Here is a 16,074-nt window from a genome sequence, read left to right on the forward strand (position 1 = left end):
AGGTAGTCGGTAGCTACCACGATCCACTTGTTTCCGAAAGCCGACGTCGGGAACGGCCCCAGTAGGTCCATACCAATCTGCTGGAAAGGTCGGCAAGCTGGATCAATTGGCTGCAGAAGTCCCGCTGTCCTTCTCGGCGGTGTCTTGCGTCGCTGACAGTCCCGGCATGTTCTCACATAACGAGTGACGTCGGTGGTAAGACGTGGCCAGTAGTACCTTTCTTGTATCCTCGCGAGCGTGCGAGAAACACCGAGGTGCCCTGCCGTCGGATCGTCGTGCAGGGCCTGCAGGAGTTCTGGTCGCAGAGCTGAAGGCACCACAAGGAGGTACTTAGCTCGAAGGGGTGAAAAGTTTTTCTTTTGTAGAAGACCGTTTCGTAGAAAGAACGACGCAAGTGCGCGCTTGAATACCTTCGGGACTTCGGCGGTCCGGCCTTCGAGGTATTCTATTAGGGCCTTAAGTTCCGGGTCGGCCCTCTGTCGCTCAGCGAAGTCGTCGGTAGTTATCGTTCCTAAGAAGTAGTCGTCATCCGGGTCGTCGGGTAGCGGTTGGTCTACAGGCGCAAGAGAGAGACAGTCGGCGTCGGAGTGTTTTTTGCCGGACTTGTAAATGACAGTAATGTCATATTCTTGAAGTCTCAGGCTCCATCGTGCGAGGCGACCTGAAGGGTCCTTCAAGGTGGCTAGCCAACACAATGCGTGGTGATCGCTCACAACTTTGAAGGGCCTGCCGTAGAGGTAGGGGCGAAATTTTGACGTAGCCCAGATGATGGCGAGGCACTCCTTTTCTGTTGTGGAATAATTTGCTTCTGCTTTGGATAGCGATCGGCTGGCGTAACTAATAACCCTTTCAAGTCCGCCAGCCTTCTGCACAAGAACGGCGCCAAGACCTACGCTGCTTGCGTCAGTATGTATTTCTGTCTCGGCGAATTCGTCGAAATGGGCAAGTAACGGAGGCGTCTGGAGGCGATGTTTAAGCTCCTGGAAAGCGTGTTCCTGCGGCGTTTCCCACTTAAACTCCACGTCGGCCTTGGTAAGGTTAGTGAGAGGATCGGCGATGCGGGCGAAGTTTTTCACGAACCGCCTATAATAGGCACACAGGCCCAGAAATCGGCGCACGGCTTTCTTGTCAGTGGGCGGCGGGAAGTCGGCGATGGCGGCTGTTTTCCGTGGATCGGGATGAACTCCAGACTTGCTGATAACGTGCCCCAGAAACAAGAGCTCCTCATACGCGAATCTGCACTTTTCTGGCTTTGGTGTGAGTCCGGAAGTCTTGATGGCTTGAAGTACAGCTTCAAGGCGCCGAAGATGCTCGTCGAAACTCGAGGAAAACACGACGACGTCGTCCAAGTACACAAGGCAAGTCTGCCACTTCAATCCTGCCAGTACTGTATCCATAGCGCGTTGAAAGGTTGCAGGCGCTGAGCAAAGGCCGAAGGGCATCACCTTAAACTCGAAAAGGCCGTCCGGTGTTATAAACGCCGTCTTCTCTCGGTCTCTTTCGTCGACTTCAATTTGCCAATAGCCAGTCTTGAGGTCCATTGACGAAAAGTACTTGGCGTTATGGAGCCGATCAAGTGCGTCATCTATTCGTGGGAGAGGATACACGTCCTTTATTGTGATTTTGTTCAGGCGGCGATAATCGACGCAGAAACGTAGGGTCCCATCCTTTTTCTTCACTAACACCACGGGGGATGCCCATGGACTCTTGGACGGCTGGATAATGTCATCCCGCAGCATTTCATCAACTTGTCTCTTCATGGCCTCACGTTCTCGCGTCGAAACCCTGTACGGACTCTGACGGAGTGGTCTGGCATTTTCTTCGGTTAAGATGCGATGTTTCGTGATTGGGGTCTGCCGAATTTTCGATGACGACGAAAAGCAATCTTCGTATTGCAGGAGCAGGGCCTTGAGCTGTTCTTGCTTATCGTTCGGAAGTCTGGGATTGACGTCGAAAGCTATGGGAGGAGCTTGGTTCCTCTGAGCAAGTTCCGCAGAATCGGCGAGGGCGAAAGCACTAGTGGCTTCGACAATTTCCTCGATGTATGCGACCGTTGTTCCTTTGTTCACATGTTTGTACTCATTGCTGAAATTCGTGAGCATAACCGTTGCTTTGCCTCCCCGCAGCTCTGCAATTCCTCTTGCGACGCAAATATTTCGGGTGACCAACAGATGCTGACTGCCTTCAACGACGCCTTCCAAGTCAGGTGATTTAGGAGCGTCGACTGAAATAATGACGTTTGAGCGAGGTGGAATGGTGACTTGTTCTTCCAGCACATTCAAGACATGGCGTCCTGACGGCGTGCGCGGCGGTAGTGCTTCTTCTGTGGATAACGTTATCGACTTTGTTTTTAGGTTGATGACAGCACCATGGAGGCATAAGAAGTCCATGCCAAGGATGACATCTCTCGAGCAACGCTGTAGGACTACGAAGTCTGTAGGATAAATACGGCCGTTAATGGTGACTCTCGCTGTGCAAATTCCTGCAGGCGTTACGAGATGACCTCCGGCTGTGCGGATTTCAGGGCCTTTCCAAGCTGTCCTAACTTTCTTTAACTTCGCGGTGAACGACCCACTGATGACAGAATAGTCGGCTCCAGTATCGACGAGAGCGGTCACACTGTGGCCGTCGATAAGAACGTCGAGGTCGCTAGTTCGCCGTCTCGCATTACAGTTAGGGCGTGGCGTCGGGTCACGGCTGCGTCGGCTTGTTCCGCTGCTTCCCTGTTGCGTCGTCAGGCCACCTTCGGTAAGTGAGCTTTCGCCGTCAGGGGTTCGCCTGTTTGGCGTTGTGTTCGGAAAGCTCCGTCGCGGCGTCGTCGTCGTCGGAGGATCTTCGGTAGTTCGTCGCACGGCAACCGCACCTCCATCGGTTGCTGCCCTTAGTTTCCCGGATACGGGCTAGGAGACCGGCCCCGCGTTGGGCCAGAGTACTGCCGGAGGTGCGGTGACATGCGGCGGCTGGGCGACGGCGAACGGGAAGGACTTCGTGGTGTCCATTGAGTTCCTGCCAGGTAGTCGGCGATGTCACGTGGCCGATCTCCTGGCTGCGGACGCGGTGCATTGACGGCGAAGCCACGCAGTCCCATCTGTCGGTACTGGCAACGGCGGTATGTGTGCCCGGCCTCGCCGCAGTGGTAGCAGAGCGGGCGGTTGTCAGGTGCACGCCAAACGTCCGTTTTCCTCGGTGCACTGCGCTGGCCTGCTGGGGAACCGTAGGACGTCGGTGGTGGTGGTGGCGGCGGTGGCGTCTGGCGACGGAAGTGCGACGGGGCGGCGTTTTGGCGTGGACGGGGAGGAGCGTTGTGGCGCACTGCAGCGGCGTAGCTCATAGTTGCTGGCTCGGGCGGCGGTGTTTCGGGAATTCGAAGCGATTGCCGGACTTCTTCTCGCACGATGTCGGCGATCGAATCCACTTGAGGCTGCGCCGAAGGCAACAGTTTGCGCAGCTCTTTCCGCACGATCGCTCGGATCGTTTCCCGCAGGTCGTCGGAGTCACTGGCTTGAGCCGCAGCGCATTCTGGAGTCAGGCGACGATTATACTGTCTGGTGCGCATTTCCAGCGTTTTTTCGATGGTGGTCGCCTCGGATACAAATTCTTGGACGGTGTTCGGTGGATTCCTCATTAGTCCCGCGAAGAGCTCCTGTTTGACCCCTCGCATGAGGAAACGAACTTTCTTTTCCTCAGGCATTTCTGGGTCAGCGTGACGGAATAGGCGGGTCATCTCCTCTGTGAAAATTCCAACCTTTTCATTTGGTAGCTGAACCCGGGTCTCGAGTAGAGCAGCGGCCCTCTCTTTGCGAGCGACGCTCGCGAACGTTTGCAGAAATGCGCCGCAGAAGACATCCCACGTTCGGAGCGTGGACTCCCGATTCTCTAGCCAGGTCCTTGCGGTGTCTTCCAGGTAAAAGTACACACGTCGGAGCTTTTCTTCGTTGTCCCAGTGGTTGAGGGCGGCCACACGGTCGTATGTTTCTAGCCAGGTTTCCGGGTCTTCAAACGGTGAGCCATGGAACGTTGGCGGTTCCCTGGGTTGATAAATGACGATCGCGGGCTGGGACGCTCCGGTTGTCATTGTCGCTGCCGTCGAGGTCATGGTCTTGGTCTTCCGCACCTTGTCTGGTAGAAGGCCGTACTCCGGTGGGAGACCTTGCTGTCGGCGGCTCGTTCGCTGCTCTTGGTTGGCGTCGGTATCTTCTTCCCGACGGGGGCTGGGTTCACGGCTTGACGGGGGCGTCCGGTACATGAACGAAGCAGCACCTCCACCAGATGTCACGGGGTCGTGACGCGGCCGAAGACAGGAAACTTCGTGTTGGTATTTAACTGTTTATTTGGGCGAACCTGTTCCCGGTAAAGGGAAAGTCTAATTACAGCAGCAGTCTTGCGCAGATAGCAGTCTCGGACTGATAGCGGCGAGCGCAGTGTCGGCCTTCGATCAACAACTGACAAGCGGCGAAGCGCGTCGGCATTTATACTCTTGCCGTCGAATGTTCTAGCGTTATCGCTGGCGGTGGCGTAGCTTCCAGAACAATCTGTACCGTTCGCACAGTGGGCGTGATCTTATCGAAATGATCTACTACAGTCCGGAACCTTCTAGAAAACTGCAGGCGCGGTTTGCGCTGAGAATCGTGTGGTGTTTTGGGACGATAACAAAAACTTGGGAAATGGAACGTGGCAATATATATATGTATATATATATTTATATGGGATATGGCACAACGGGAGCGTTGTCATCAAGGATAAATATATTTATTTCCCAACAGTTTCGGGAGGGGACCTCCCTTCATCAGGGGAACTCATCCCCTGATGAAGGGAGGTCCCCTCCCGAAACTGTTGGGAAATTAATATATTTATCCTTGTTGACAACGCTCCCGTTGTGCCATATTCCATACCTTCACGAAGACTAACTGGCCCATTGAATTATTACTCCCACTATATATATATATATATATATATATATATATATATATATATATATATATATATATATATATATATATATATATATATATATATATTTATATTTATATATATATATATATATATATATATATATATATATATATATATATATGTATATATATATATATATATTATGGTTGCATGACGATCGAATCTATCTATATACTCCGTTTCAAATGGTATGCTTGAATAAATGGTGTGAAAAGTCGGTATTGAAAAAAAATGGGAGATCCCACATATCGTGGGAACCGATAATATGCGAAGCACGAATGAGAAATGTTGATATGTCACTTTAAAATCGGCAGAACGTTACCAGGTGGAGGCAAACTATGCTATACATGACTTCCGTGTCATCATTATCGTGTTTGCATGTGTCGTTTACCTTTGTCATCTATTCACGTCACGTGATACCAAACTTAGTATATGTGGAGCTAGCGAAACGGTCGCGAGCACGCTATGAGCGTGGTATGTTATCATGTTCTTACATGAGACGCGTGTCCATATTATCATGTTTGCATCAGTCATATATTTTGTCATGCATTGACGTCACGTAACACCAAATTTGGTATATGTGGAGCTAGCAAAACGGCCGCGAGCGCATCATGAATGACCCAATATCCTCCAATGTAGCGTTGACGCGCGCGCACGCTGGGCACAGCGACGCTTCGTAAGCAAAACGCGAGCACTCTATAGTCTGACGCCAGGCGTGACCAGCATCCGTCGGCACGGCCCGATGGCAACCAGCGTGAAATGTGACATGCAGCATTTCGCGCCGATGCGTCACCAAGACAACACTGCGTCTCCCTCTTTTCGTGACGAAACGACGCCGGACGCGCTGAAACGCGCCTGCGTCAAAGCAACGCAGCGCGGCGCGCGCATGCCAGTATAGCGGCGCCTGGCATGGCAACGCTGGTGTGACGCGACGAAATGAACGCCGGTGAGCACGCGCACCGCGTCACGTCAAAATATATTGGTGGCTTGACTGTGGCATGTAGTCATGTTCTCACATGACACGCATCTCACGATTATGATGTTGATACCAGTCACATACCTTCATCATTAATTGACGTCTCGTAATACACAATTTGGCATATGTGAACCTAGCAAAACGGCTGTGAGCGCATCATTAGTGTGGCCTGTAGTCATGTTGTTACATGAGACGCATGTCATGATTTTCATTTCGCTTGTGTTCGCCATGCAATATTTTCATACCATGCCAGTTTTGCAACGTGATATGTGAGCGAAACTTCCGCAAGAGGTGCAGGACCATGAAATGTAAATCATGGCATTCTTGGTATACATGTCATGACTTTCATGTTATCACTAGTCAAATATGTTTGACTAGTGATATGGTATGGCATACAGTCATGTTATGCCATACCAAGTTTGGTATTGATACCATTATTGAAACGGCTAGGAGAGCTAAATGACGTAGGCGGCTAGATAGATAGATAGATAGATAGATAGATAGATAGATAGATAGATAGATAGATAGATAGATAGATAGATAGATAGATAGATAGATAGATAGATAGATAGATAGATAGATAGATAGATAGATAGATAGATAGATAGATAGATAGATAGATAGATAGATAGATAGATAGATAGATAGATAGATAGATAGATACGCGCAAAGTAGCTGAAGTTCGCCAAGAAATGCTACGCATTCAAATATCGCCAGGCCTGCGCGAACGGCGCAGCACAGTCACAGGGAAAGCTAGAAGAGTGGTATTTAAGAGCTTTTCAAAACACTCATTGGGTAACTACTGCAAGCACACTTGCTTGATACCCACTAGGGATTATTTATAAAATTTTCGGTTAGTAAGCCGGCATTCGCTATGCTATTTTTCGTCATTCTTCTCAGAAGTGTGGTATCCGCTACACACTTACGAAGTATTTCGTGCCAATTGTTCATGCAGTGGCTGATGACAATGAGGAATTATGCCAAAAGTGGGTATGTGCCACTGGTAATATGTGATCAAAAACAAGCTTTTGTAATGATTTGGAGCATTGGATGACCCACTTGTTATGTTATTCGCATTGTGTGATGACTGGTCGTTTTTTCGCCGTTTTAAAATGCTTTATAATTATGTCGTATTACCACGATTGCTTTCCTGACATCGTCTGCCTTGGGCAAGTTTGCCAACAAGTCACAAGCATCGGCGTAGCTCATTGCACTTCTGGCGCTCGACTAGACCAGACGAGGGGTGGCTCGCTCCTTGCTTGGTGAACAAACGGCCGACGCTAACCGGGATGTAAGTGTTTCGTTTCCTCCACGGGACTACCGCTTTTTACTGGTGACTTTATCGACTGGAAAAGGCATGAATTTTTCTATTTTATCCACGGATACCCTTCGAAGAGGCTTTATCGCATCGGAGATTTTCGGAAACCTCTTCAAGAAGACGGCATGCTCAAGGCTGTCACAGAGAAAAAAGCGGGAGATCAACAGAAATGCGGTGGCCACCGTGGCTGTGACCTGCCGGAGGATAGCGCAGCGCCGACAAAGCATCCAAGGACGGAAGCTACCTTGTCAAACGAGAGGGCATCGACTGCAAGCACCAACGCCACGAGCGTCCGTTGCCCAATGCCGGTAGTCACAAAGGCAATGTCTCTGCAATGCAATCTGCAATGTCTCGATTGGCGTCCTCGTCGCCTGCGCGCGGCGAACGGCGCAGAAAGTGAGCGTTCTGGCCCTGAGCCTGGATGCTCACTGATGGTGTTAAGCTAATCGTGTAAGTCTGTTCACACTTGTTGAAAACGATGTGTCTAACTAAACTGATTCGCGTAGGCATGCTTAAGGTGGTGGTTCCCCTCCCTTCTTCTCGCAATAGTTCGAAAGATGACACCAAACGCACCATACAAGACACGCGCCAGGTAACGCACTTTTCTCACTTTTTGCTAGCGTGGATGAGTGCTCAACGTTGCCTAGCGCGTGTCTTGTATATCGCGCGAGGCGGCGGAAATCGGCCGATGAAAACCAAGCAGCACAAACGCAGACGGCACTTTCACCTACAATCCACCAACTGTGGCCGTCGTTTCAACGACACGACGAAAGGTGCCCCAGTGACAGCTGGCGTCGTTCACGAACCGGTGTCTATCACGAAAGTGTAAACAAACACACACGTACGCACGTACATACGCAAACGCACACTCTCTCTGTCTCTCTGACTCACTCATGTCCATGTAATAACGATTGAACATGACATCAACCAAACGTTTTGAAGCGTTTGAGTGCACTGGCATCACCGCTAACCTTCTTTTAAATTCGAAGCATTTCTTAGCGAACGTCAGCGACTTTGAGCGAATCTATCTATCTATCTATCTATCTATCTATGTATATATCTATCTATCTAACCAGCCGCCGACGACATTTAGCTCTCCGGACCGTTTCGATAATGGTATCGATACGAAACTTGGCAAGGCATAACATAACTGTACGAAGAAAATATTTCACTAGTCATAAACATGAAAATTAGGATATGTATGTCGTGAATGTCATGATTTACATTTCATGGTTCTGCAGCTCTTGCGGTGGTTTTGTTCACATGACTTGTTGCAAAACTGGTATGGTATGACATGATTGCATGGCGAACACAAGTGACAGACCGTAACGTGAAAATTATGACATGAATATCAAGTAAGTCATGACTACATGCCACGCTCATGATGTGCTCGCGGCCGTTTCACTAGCTTGGTATATACCGAATATGGTATTACGTGACGTTATTAGATGACGAAGGTATGTGACTCCTGAAAACATGATAATCATGAAATGCGTGTCATGTAACGACATGACTACATGTCACGCTCTAGACGCGCTTGCGGCCGTTTCGCTAGCGTCACATATACCAATTTCGGTACTACGGTAGGTGAATGAATGGAGAAGGTATGTGACTGGTGCAAACATGACAAATATGAGATGCGTGTCATGTAACAACATGATTACATGTCACGCTCATGATGCGCTGGCAGCCGTATTGCTAGCTTCCCTTATACCAAATTTGGTATTACGGAATGTGAATGGATAACGAAGGTATTAGACGTGGGCAAACACGATAAACATGAGATGCGTGTCATGTAACAATGGGACTACATGCTGCGCTCATGATGCGCTCGCGGCCATTTCACTAGCTTCACATGTACCAAATTCGGTATAACGTGACGAGAATGGCCAACATGGGTAAATGATATCCAAACATGATAATCACGACATGTGTGTCATGTAACAACATGACTACATGCCACACTCATTGATGCGCTCACGGCCGTTTCGCTATCTTCACATATGCCAAATTTGGTAATACGTGAAGTCAATGGATGACGAAGATATGTGACTGGTGCAAACATGATAATCATGAGATGCGTGTCATGTGAGAACATGTCTGGTGACATTGCCAGATGTTGACAGCGGAGGCACGGCTGTATCAGCGGTACGCTCGGAGGAGGCTGGGCTTACCGACAGGGCATCAGCTGTCGTTGGTGTCGAGTGCTGGGCGGGACGCTGCGTCGCGGAGGTGCAGGCGCGGCACCGCGCCGCTTTGTACTTTTGAAGGGGCCTGGAGGGCCAACCAGGGGTCAGACCGGGGCCCGGATGGCGTTGGCGTGTCCCGGAAGTCTTCTAGAAGGAATAGTGAGCTTGTCCAGACATGGGTATGGCCCGGTCACGGGCCAAGAACACGTGAAAGCGGAGCACTGTATGCAGCGAGCCAAACGAAATGGCGCCACTTGGTGGTCCCTCTTGTGTATGTACACACTCAGCATGGTACACTCGCTCTAGTGCATATTGCTTGCTCAAGTGCCCAGCTGTGCAAACAAATATTTCCTTCTAGTTGACTTTCCAAGCATATCGTAAGCTTTGCTGTTGAGATCAACACAATTAAGATTTCGGAAACACTTACTCAAAGAGCCGCCAAGTCACCTGTATGCAGTTGCGTCTTGATGAATCGACATCTTGTTGGTAGAAGCGCAAACCACGGGTCACTTGTTGACCCAACACTTGGTAGGCGTAGGGGACGCGCATCTTCTCCAAGTTGTTGGGATTGAGGTGTGCCTGGCGTATGCCATCTATCACGCGAAGTGTCACAATATTTCCATCCATCGCGTAAACGTCTTTGACAGCGTCCAAGGAGACCCGAAACATAAATCATAGGTAATTGAAACTCCTTCTATTGAAGTGACGGGGACGCTCCAATCATTTGGTAAAACCCAGAACCTTTTAAACATTATGAGGAAGTAATTTTATGGCTCTTCAATTTAATGAGGCGACAAATAAATACTATCAGGTCATCGTTATTGACAACAATCTAATCCTGCGTATGTGAAAATTTGCTAAGGGCTCTGACATGAAGCCTCCTCTAATGTCGCCCGGACATAAATAACCGTGTCCGCGCGAGGTAGCAATGACGGCGTAATTCACTATGCAAGCACGCGGTAACGAATGAAGTAACTGTGTGAGCAGGGACTGATCCAGCCACTCATAATACGGGAAGGGGGGGTCACATAAAGCAACACAAGAAAGGGGGGCATGGACATGAGTGTTTTTGTAATTGCTAGCAGAAAAACCTCTTCATTGCACAAATTCTGCCAATGTGTGCTCACAGTGCTTTCACTCATATGTCCTAATTGATGACATGAGGTGGGCTATTAGCACTAAATTGAGAGGGGGGAGGGCCGACAGAGATTTTTTTTTGGGGGGGGGGGGGGGCAATTGCTTCTACTTTCCCCAGCTCTGGATCCGCCTCTGAAGCAGATGCACAAGGTTGGAAGGAGATGGTTATTGCCATGACATCATGAAACCGACCATCGCCGCACGCTTCATACGGTACGTAAAAGCTCCAATACCGAGTCTAATACTCAATGCCTGTAGGTGGCGCACGGCTTCGTAAAATGAAAGCTAACGTGGTAAGAAGTGTAGACTTTTTCACTGATGGTTGCCTGGGCATTTTCATAGTCCCCTTTGTGGGCTGTTGTAACCTGTTGACTCCCCCCCCCCCCCAAAAAAGAAAAAAAGTGACTGCTGAGCTTGAGACGTCGGATTTCGTGCTCCCATGCAACAGCCCAGAAAAGACGGGATCCTCCTCTCCGTTAAAAATAAAAAAGTATGTATACGTTACACTGTCGTAGCGTTAGCACGCATGCTCAAACAACTGACTGCCTCTACAAAAAAATCCTCTGGTAAATTAAATTCGTTAGTTGATTCTGGAACTTAAGAAGCGTTGAAAATCTTGTTTTGTGTATGTTCCGATCACGTTTCCCCGTTTATTTTCCCTAGCAGTAGTGTATGGGTTCTATCTTAAATTGACATTTACTCAATCAACCAACCGAACACGAGGTATACATTTCACGAAGAATTGTATCCCCATAACATCAACGCAAAAATGGTAGGAAAGCATTCGTGCCAATTCTATAACAAATACACAACAATAAAACAACAGACAAAAAAGAATAAAGGGGAGCTGCAATACCTACCAGATCGTCAGGAGTGTTGAAGTCGTGGAGGAACAAGTTGTTGCGAAGACACTTTATGAAATGCAGAAAGTCGGAAAGGAAGTGTACGTAGCGACAGCTGTCTTTAGGATGCCTTATTCTACACTGAATGTTTTGAGACCTTGCTTCAATTCCCAGTACCTTTCACATCTTCTGGTTCCTTGTTGTACCATCGCAAGTGACAAAGTCCACAAAAAGACCTGCATCTTCTGCAAGCAATACAGCCTCCACCAGAATTTTCGCAAGAAGCTCTCTTTTAACGTTTCCGTGTGTTGCGAACACTGCTAGGACTTGGGTCCACTTGCCTGTGAAAGGTGTAAACATAATCACAATGCCATGGTCCCATGGCTCACATCTATCTTTTAGTTTTAAATTGGTCTAGATCAAAGAAACCTTCAATAGTGGTGGCGGATTTGGCTGACAAAAGTTCGAATAGTTTCAATTCGTCAATTAGCAGCCCCCTGTGTCACTTAAAGACGGCTATCAACCTCATCTTTTTTTAGAGCACTCAGAACCCTTGTGCAGAAACCAGACCTGGTCTTGTACGAGTTCAGATATTTTCTCAACGTGTCTTCACTTAGTAGGACCACGGCCGGGCTAGAGAGGGAGCGGCGCACGCTTTCATACGGCCTCCGCTGCGGCGGCGAAAACAAAGGGCAGGAGTCTCGACGCACAGTTCCACCACTCTCCGCACGGGGGCTACGCGAACCAACCCTTGCCTGGCACTTGCGCGCTTGCATTTGCAGGCTGCTTTCGATGCGCGTGCGGGCTGTTTTCGCAGCGTTTGTGATTCTGTAATTTAACAGCAATCACATTGTCTTACTTTTTTTCGGTCTGAGGGAGGCTGTAGGCGTGAGTTTTCAGAAATGCATCGCAGTGCGCTGCATCTTGTTCAACATAGTAAAGTGAATTCAGTGTATATGCCTTGACCGGTACCGTGATGGTGTTCTGTTGTGTCCCGTACTGCAAATCACGTGCCGGGAAAACGCTGAAGGTTTCGTTCCACCAGTTCCCTGTGGATCAAGAACTGTGGCCAAAGTAGCAGCGGAACATTTCAAGGCAGAACCTCGTAATAAACGACAAGTCGCCATCGACTGTCGTATGCAGCAGGCACTTCCGTCAGGTCGATTACGCTCCTGACTGCAGGATAAGAAAGCTGCTTCCCGGAGCCGTGCCAACTGTCTTTGAAGATTATCCCGCATACTTTGCGCCAAGTGCGAAGAAGTCCCGGAAAGAACCAGCGAACGACAATCTTTGCCCCCTCGCAAACCAACTAAGCGGAAACGGGATGATCACATTATTCGACAAAATAGCAAACACCTGTTACGCACGCATGTTCTCGAAGTTCTACAGCTGCTCGTAGAACCGCGTCCGGACGTACCTCTGCTGAATTGCCCCGAAAGTGTTGACAATAGTTACCGAAGAGGGTCAGCAAGTTTGATTGCTGACAAATTATTCAGGATACTTTTAGTGAATCACTCCACTCGTGTCACCGACGACAATGAAAAGCGCATGAACTATACACAAAAGCCGTCGAAGAAGCACTTCTGACTGTGAAGCTTCTCCAGCTCGAACAACGTTTCTTTTGTGCAAGACTGTTTTGTCACGCTGAAGATGATTTTTTTCTGGGGCTCGAACTGGGAAACACCATTATTTATGTGTTCAAATGGTGCAATTCTTCTTTTTCCTGTTTACTTCAATGTATTGCAAACTATTTAGGGGTCCCCGCCGCGGTGGTCTAGTGGCTAAGGTACTCGGCTGCTGACCCGCAGGTCGCGGGTTCGATTCCCGGCTGTGGCGGCTGCATTTCCGATGGAGGCGGAGATATTGTAGGCCCGTGGGCTAAAATTTGGTTGCACGTTAAAGAAACCCAGGCGGTCGAAATTTCCGGAGCCCTCCACTACGGCGTCTCTCATAATCATACGGTGGTTTCGGGACGTTAAACCCCACATATCAATCAATCAACTCTTTAGGGGTAATTACCGAATGTTTACTTGCTAGCTTCTGACAAGCTCCTGTGCTGTTGTTCATATTACTGTAATATCTCTCTCCAAATAAACTCGTTTCCAGTTTGCGTGGTGCCTTTGATGACATTTGATAGGTTGATGACAACCTATGACAATTAGAGTACGCCGCTAAGTACTTCAACCTGCATATGAAACCGAAACATTGGAACTATCCAAGGCGAATCAATCGCGCTGCGCTGAGAGCAAAATTTTGCAGCAATTCTGTTTGTTGCACCCGATGGCGGGCACCCACGACAGCGGTGTACTTATTATTTCAGTTAAGAAAAGAGGGAAGGGGCAGGGAGGGCAGCATTAAAGACCAAAAAGTAGACAAAAATGTAACCACACAATAAAAAACGCCAAGGCTTGTAATTTATTCGCGATACACTAATAATTTAGGACGATTCCACGTTCTGTCAACTTTCGTAATTATTTCATAAATTTTTTAGAGAAATTGCAAAATGGCTCATGGTCACTTTGGGACTATATATCAAAGTCGCGTTTGGCTGGTGCGTGTAGTGATCGACACAAATAATCAGCCGAAGATCAGAAACCATTATTCGGTGATGGGCATGGAGTCTTCGTTTGGCTCTTCCTAGCTGGCCCCTTTTAACTTCCTTCTGCGTGCACCAGTAGTGGTGATTGTAGTGAAAAATAAAGAAAAGGAGAGCAGAACCCGCGCGTGGAGTGAAAGACTAGCGCGTTCGCATGGTTGGCCCGCAGCGTCAGCTCCTAGCAGCGGCCGCAGGCAGGAACTAGGCCTCTTGCGAAGGCCGTATGACAGCAGGCGCAGCTCTCTCTCTAGCCTGGCCGTGGTAGTACTAAGCTTCTCGTGTATTTGTAAAGCTTTAGACTTTTCATCTTCATGAGTAGACCCTCTATTATCCAATTCTGAGTGAATTTTCATCCCCTGGTACTCGCTCGCTTGGGAGCACAGAGGAAATGTAGTGCTGCTTCTCTTTGCTTTGGAGGCATGTAACCAATACTTTCTTCAAAAGTGCCTTTTTTTACAGCCTTTTTCTGCTTCACCACATCTCTTAGTTTTGATTTCAAGTTTGACATCTGTACAAGCAGTCGACAATTTTGCTGTCTCCTGTTTTTTGTTTGGCGACAACTGGCTCACTTCGCAGAAGTGGCACCAGTAGCAGGAGTGGCACCAGTAGCAGCAGTTGTACGCATCACCTTGCATTTTTTTCTAATCAAGGACAGGCTTGCCTTGGCGCATGGTCGGCATTTTACACCTGCACAGTTAAAAAAAAGGTCTGACTGCATGTTAACGCACCACAGACAGACACATGCACATGCGTGCACACACAGATGCCTACCCACAAACACTTGCATTAACGCACGCGCACATATGCACACACACACTCTCATTCATCAAGCTTTCTCGATTTGAGAGGACTAATAGGAAGAACATTAACACACAGTAATGTTAACTTGTGATACATTTTCGTGATATCAATTATATACATGAAATGTAAACTTCTGCGATCTTTTTTTATACTTCTCTAAGGGAAACATCCCTGCCCGTTAGCAATTAAAACATGCAAATGAAAATAAGATGTACATAATAATGCAGTTTCGCTACTTATATTTTGGCAGCTCGTTCAAAATTATCATACATTTCATCAAACCACCCTTCTCCTATACGCTTTAGTTTAAGCTCAGTCCGTATCGGTGAAGTATATAGACCTTACTTACCTACGTCAGGTACCACACCTTCACAGCATCTGCTGTAAAATGCTTCTCTATCGCATCTGAAGTTCCGTCCACAGGCAAATGTCTTTAGTGGGCCATCATTAGGTTCATTTTTCCTTATGGCACCAGGGCATATAGAAGCTACGTTGATTTTGTTCATGTGTGCCTCTGCTTGAGATAGACCCCGCTTTTCGTCGTAAGGACTGCTGTTTAGATTTGTTCGGCAGAAGGGGCCGTCTCCTTCTTGTTTCAGACATATAACTTCGTCATGGGATATTTCTGAAGTCGGTATTAGTGTGGAGGTGACATAGAAGACACCATCAAAATACGAGAACATAAGGGCTGTCCATCTGGAGGTTGATGGCATCGTCAGAGTAAGAAGGGCTCATCTTCCTTCATTTGTGTTACCGCCTTGTGTCTCCGAATTGCAGTTCATCACGGCATGCGCTGCCGACTTCACTCACTTTTCATGCCTCTCTGTGAAGGCTCGCAGCGCTGGTGGACCTTTTTTCTCTTCGCACTTGGCCGTTGATGGCCTGGGGGCATCTCGTTTGGCCTGTTGAGGATTTGTCGTATCATGCGTCTCCTGGTCACCCCCGTCGGGACGATGTTGTCCGCTGAGTATAGCAGGCACTGCTCCAACTCAAGCTTTGACCGGTCACGGGGCAACCTGACTTCTCTGCCGCCTATAATGTGCACGAACTCTCGAAGCACATGTCGCGGCTCAAAATGTGCCTCGCAGACCACACTTGAACTTTTTATGTGCCTTCTTGGCAAGCGTAAGTTGTATTCCCATTTCTCTTTCTGGATCAGACATGTTGGAACGGCAAATAGTGAACACTTCGTGCCTTCAGTCAATCCTCTGTAGGGAACCCCGCAGCCGGGCCCACAGCAGTTGCCCTGCCGCGTTGGTTTC

General features: G+C 48.4%; 1 protein-coding gene across 1 annotated transcript in view; it reads right to left on the reverse strand.

Moving 5' to 3' along the window:
- Nucleotides 1-15,704, reverse strand: part of LOC142765461 (uncharacterized) — a 53,544-nt gene extending 37,840 nt beyond the window's left edge. Inside the window, exon 1 of the mRNA XM_075866504.1 lies at nucleotides 15,623-15,704. Coding sequence (XP_075722619.1) covers nucleotides 15,623-15,704 — 82 coding nt within the window. The remainder of the gene's footprint in view (nucleotides 1-15,622) is intronic.
- Between the last annotated feature and the right edge of the window lie 370 nt (nucleotides 15,705-16,074).

The sequence above is a fragment of the Rhipicephalus microplus genome, chromosome 1 (genome assembly GCF_043290135.1).
Source record: "Rhipicephalus microplus isolate Deutch F79 chromosome 1, USDA_Rmic, whole genome shotgun sequence".
NCBI classification, from domain to species: Eukaryota; Metazoa; Arthropoda; class Arachnida; order Ixodida; family Ixodidae; genus Rhipicephalus; species Rhipicephalus microplus.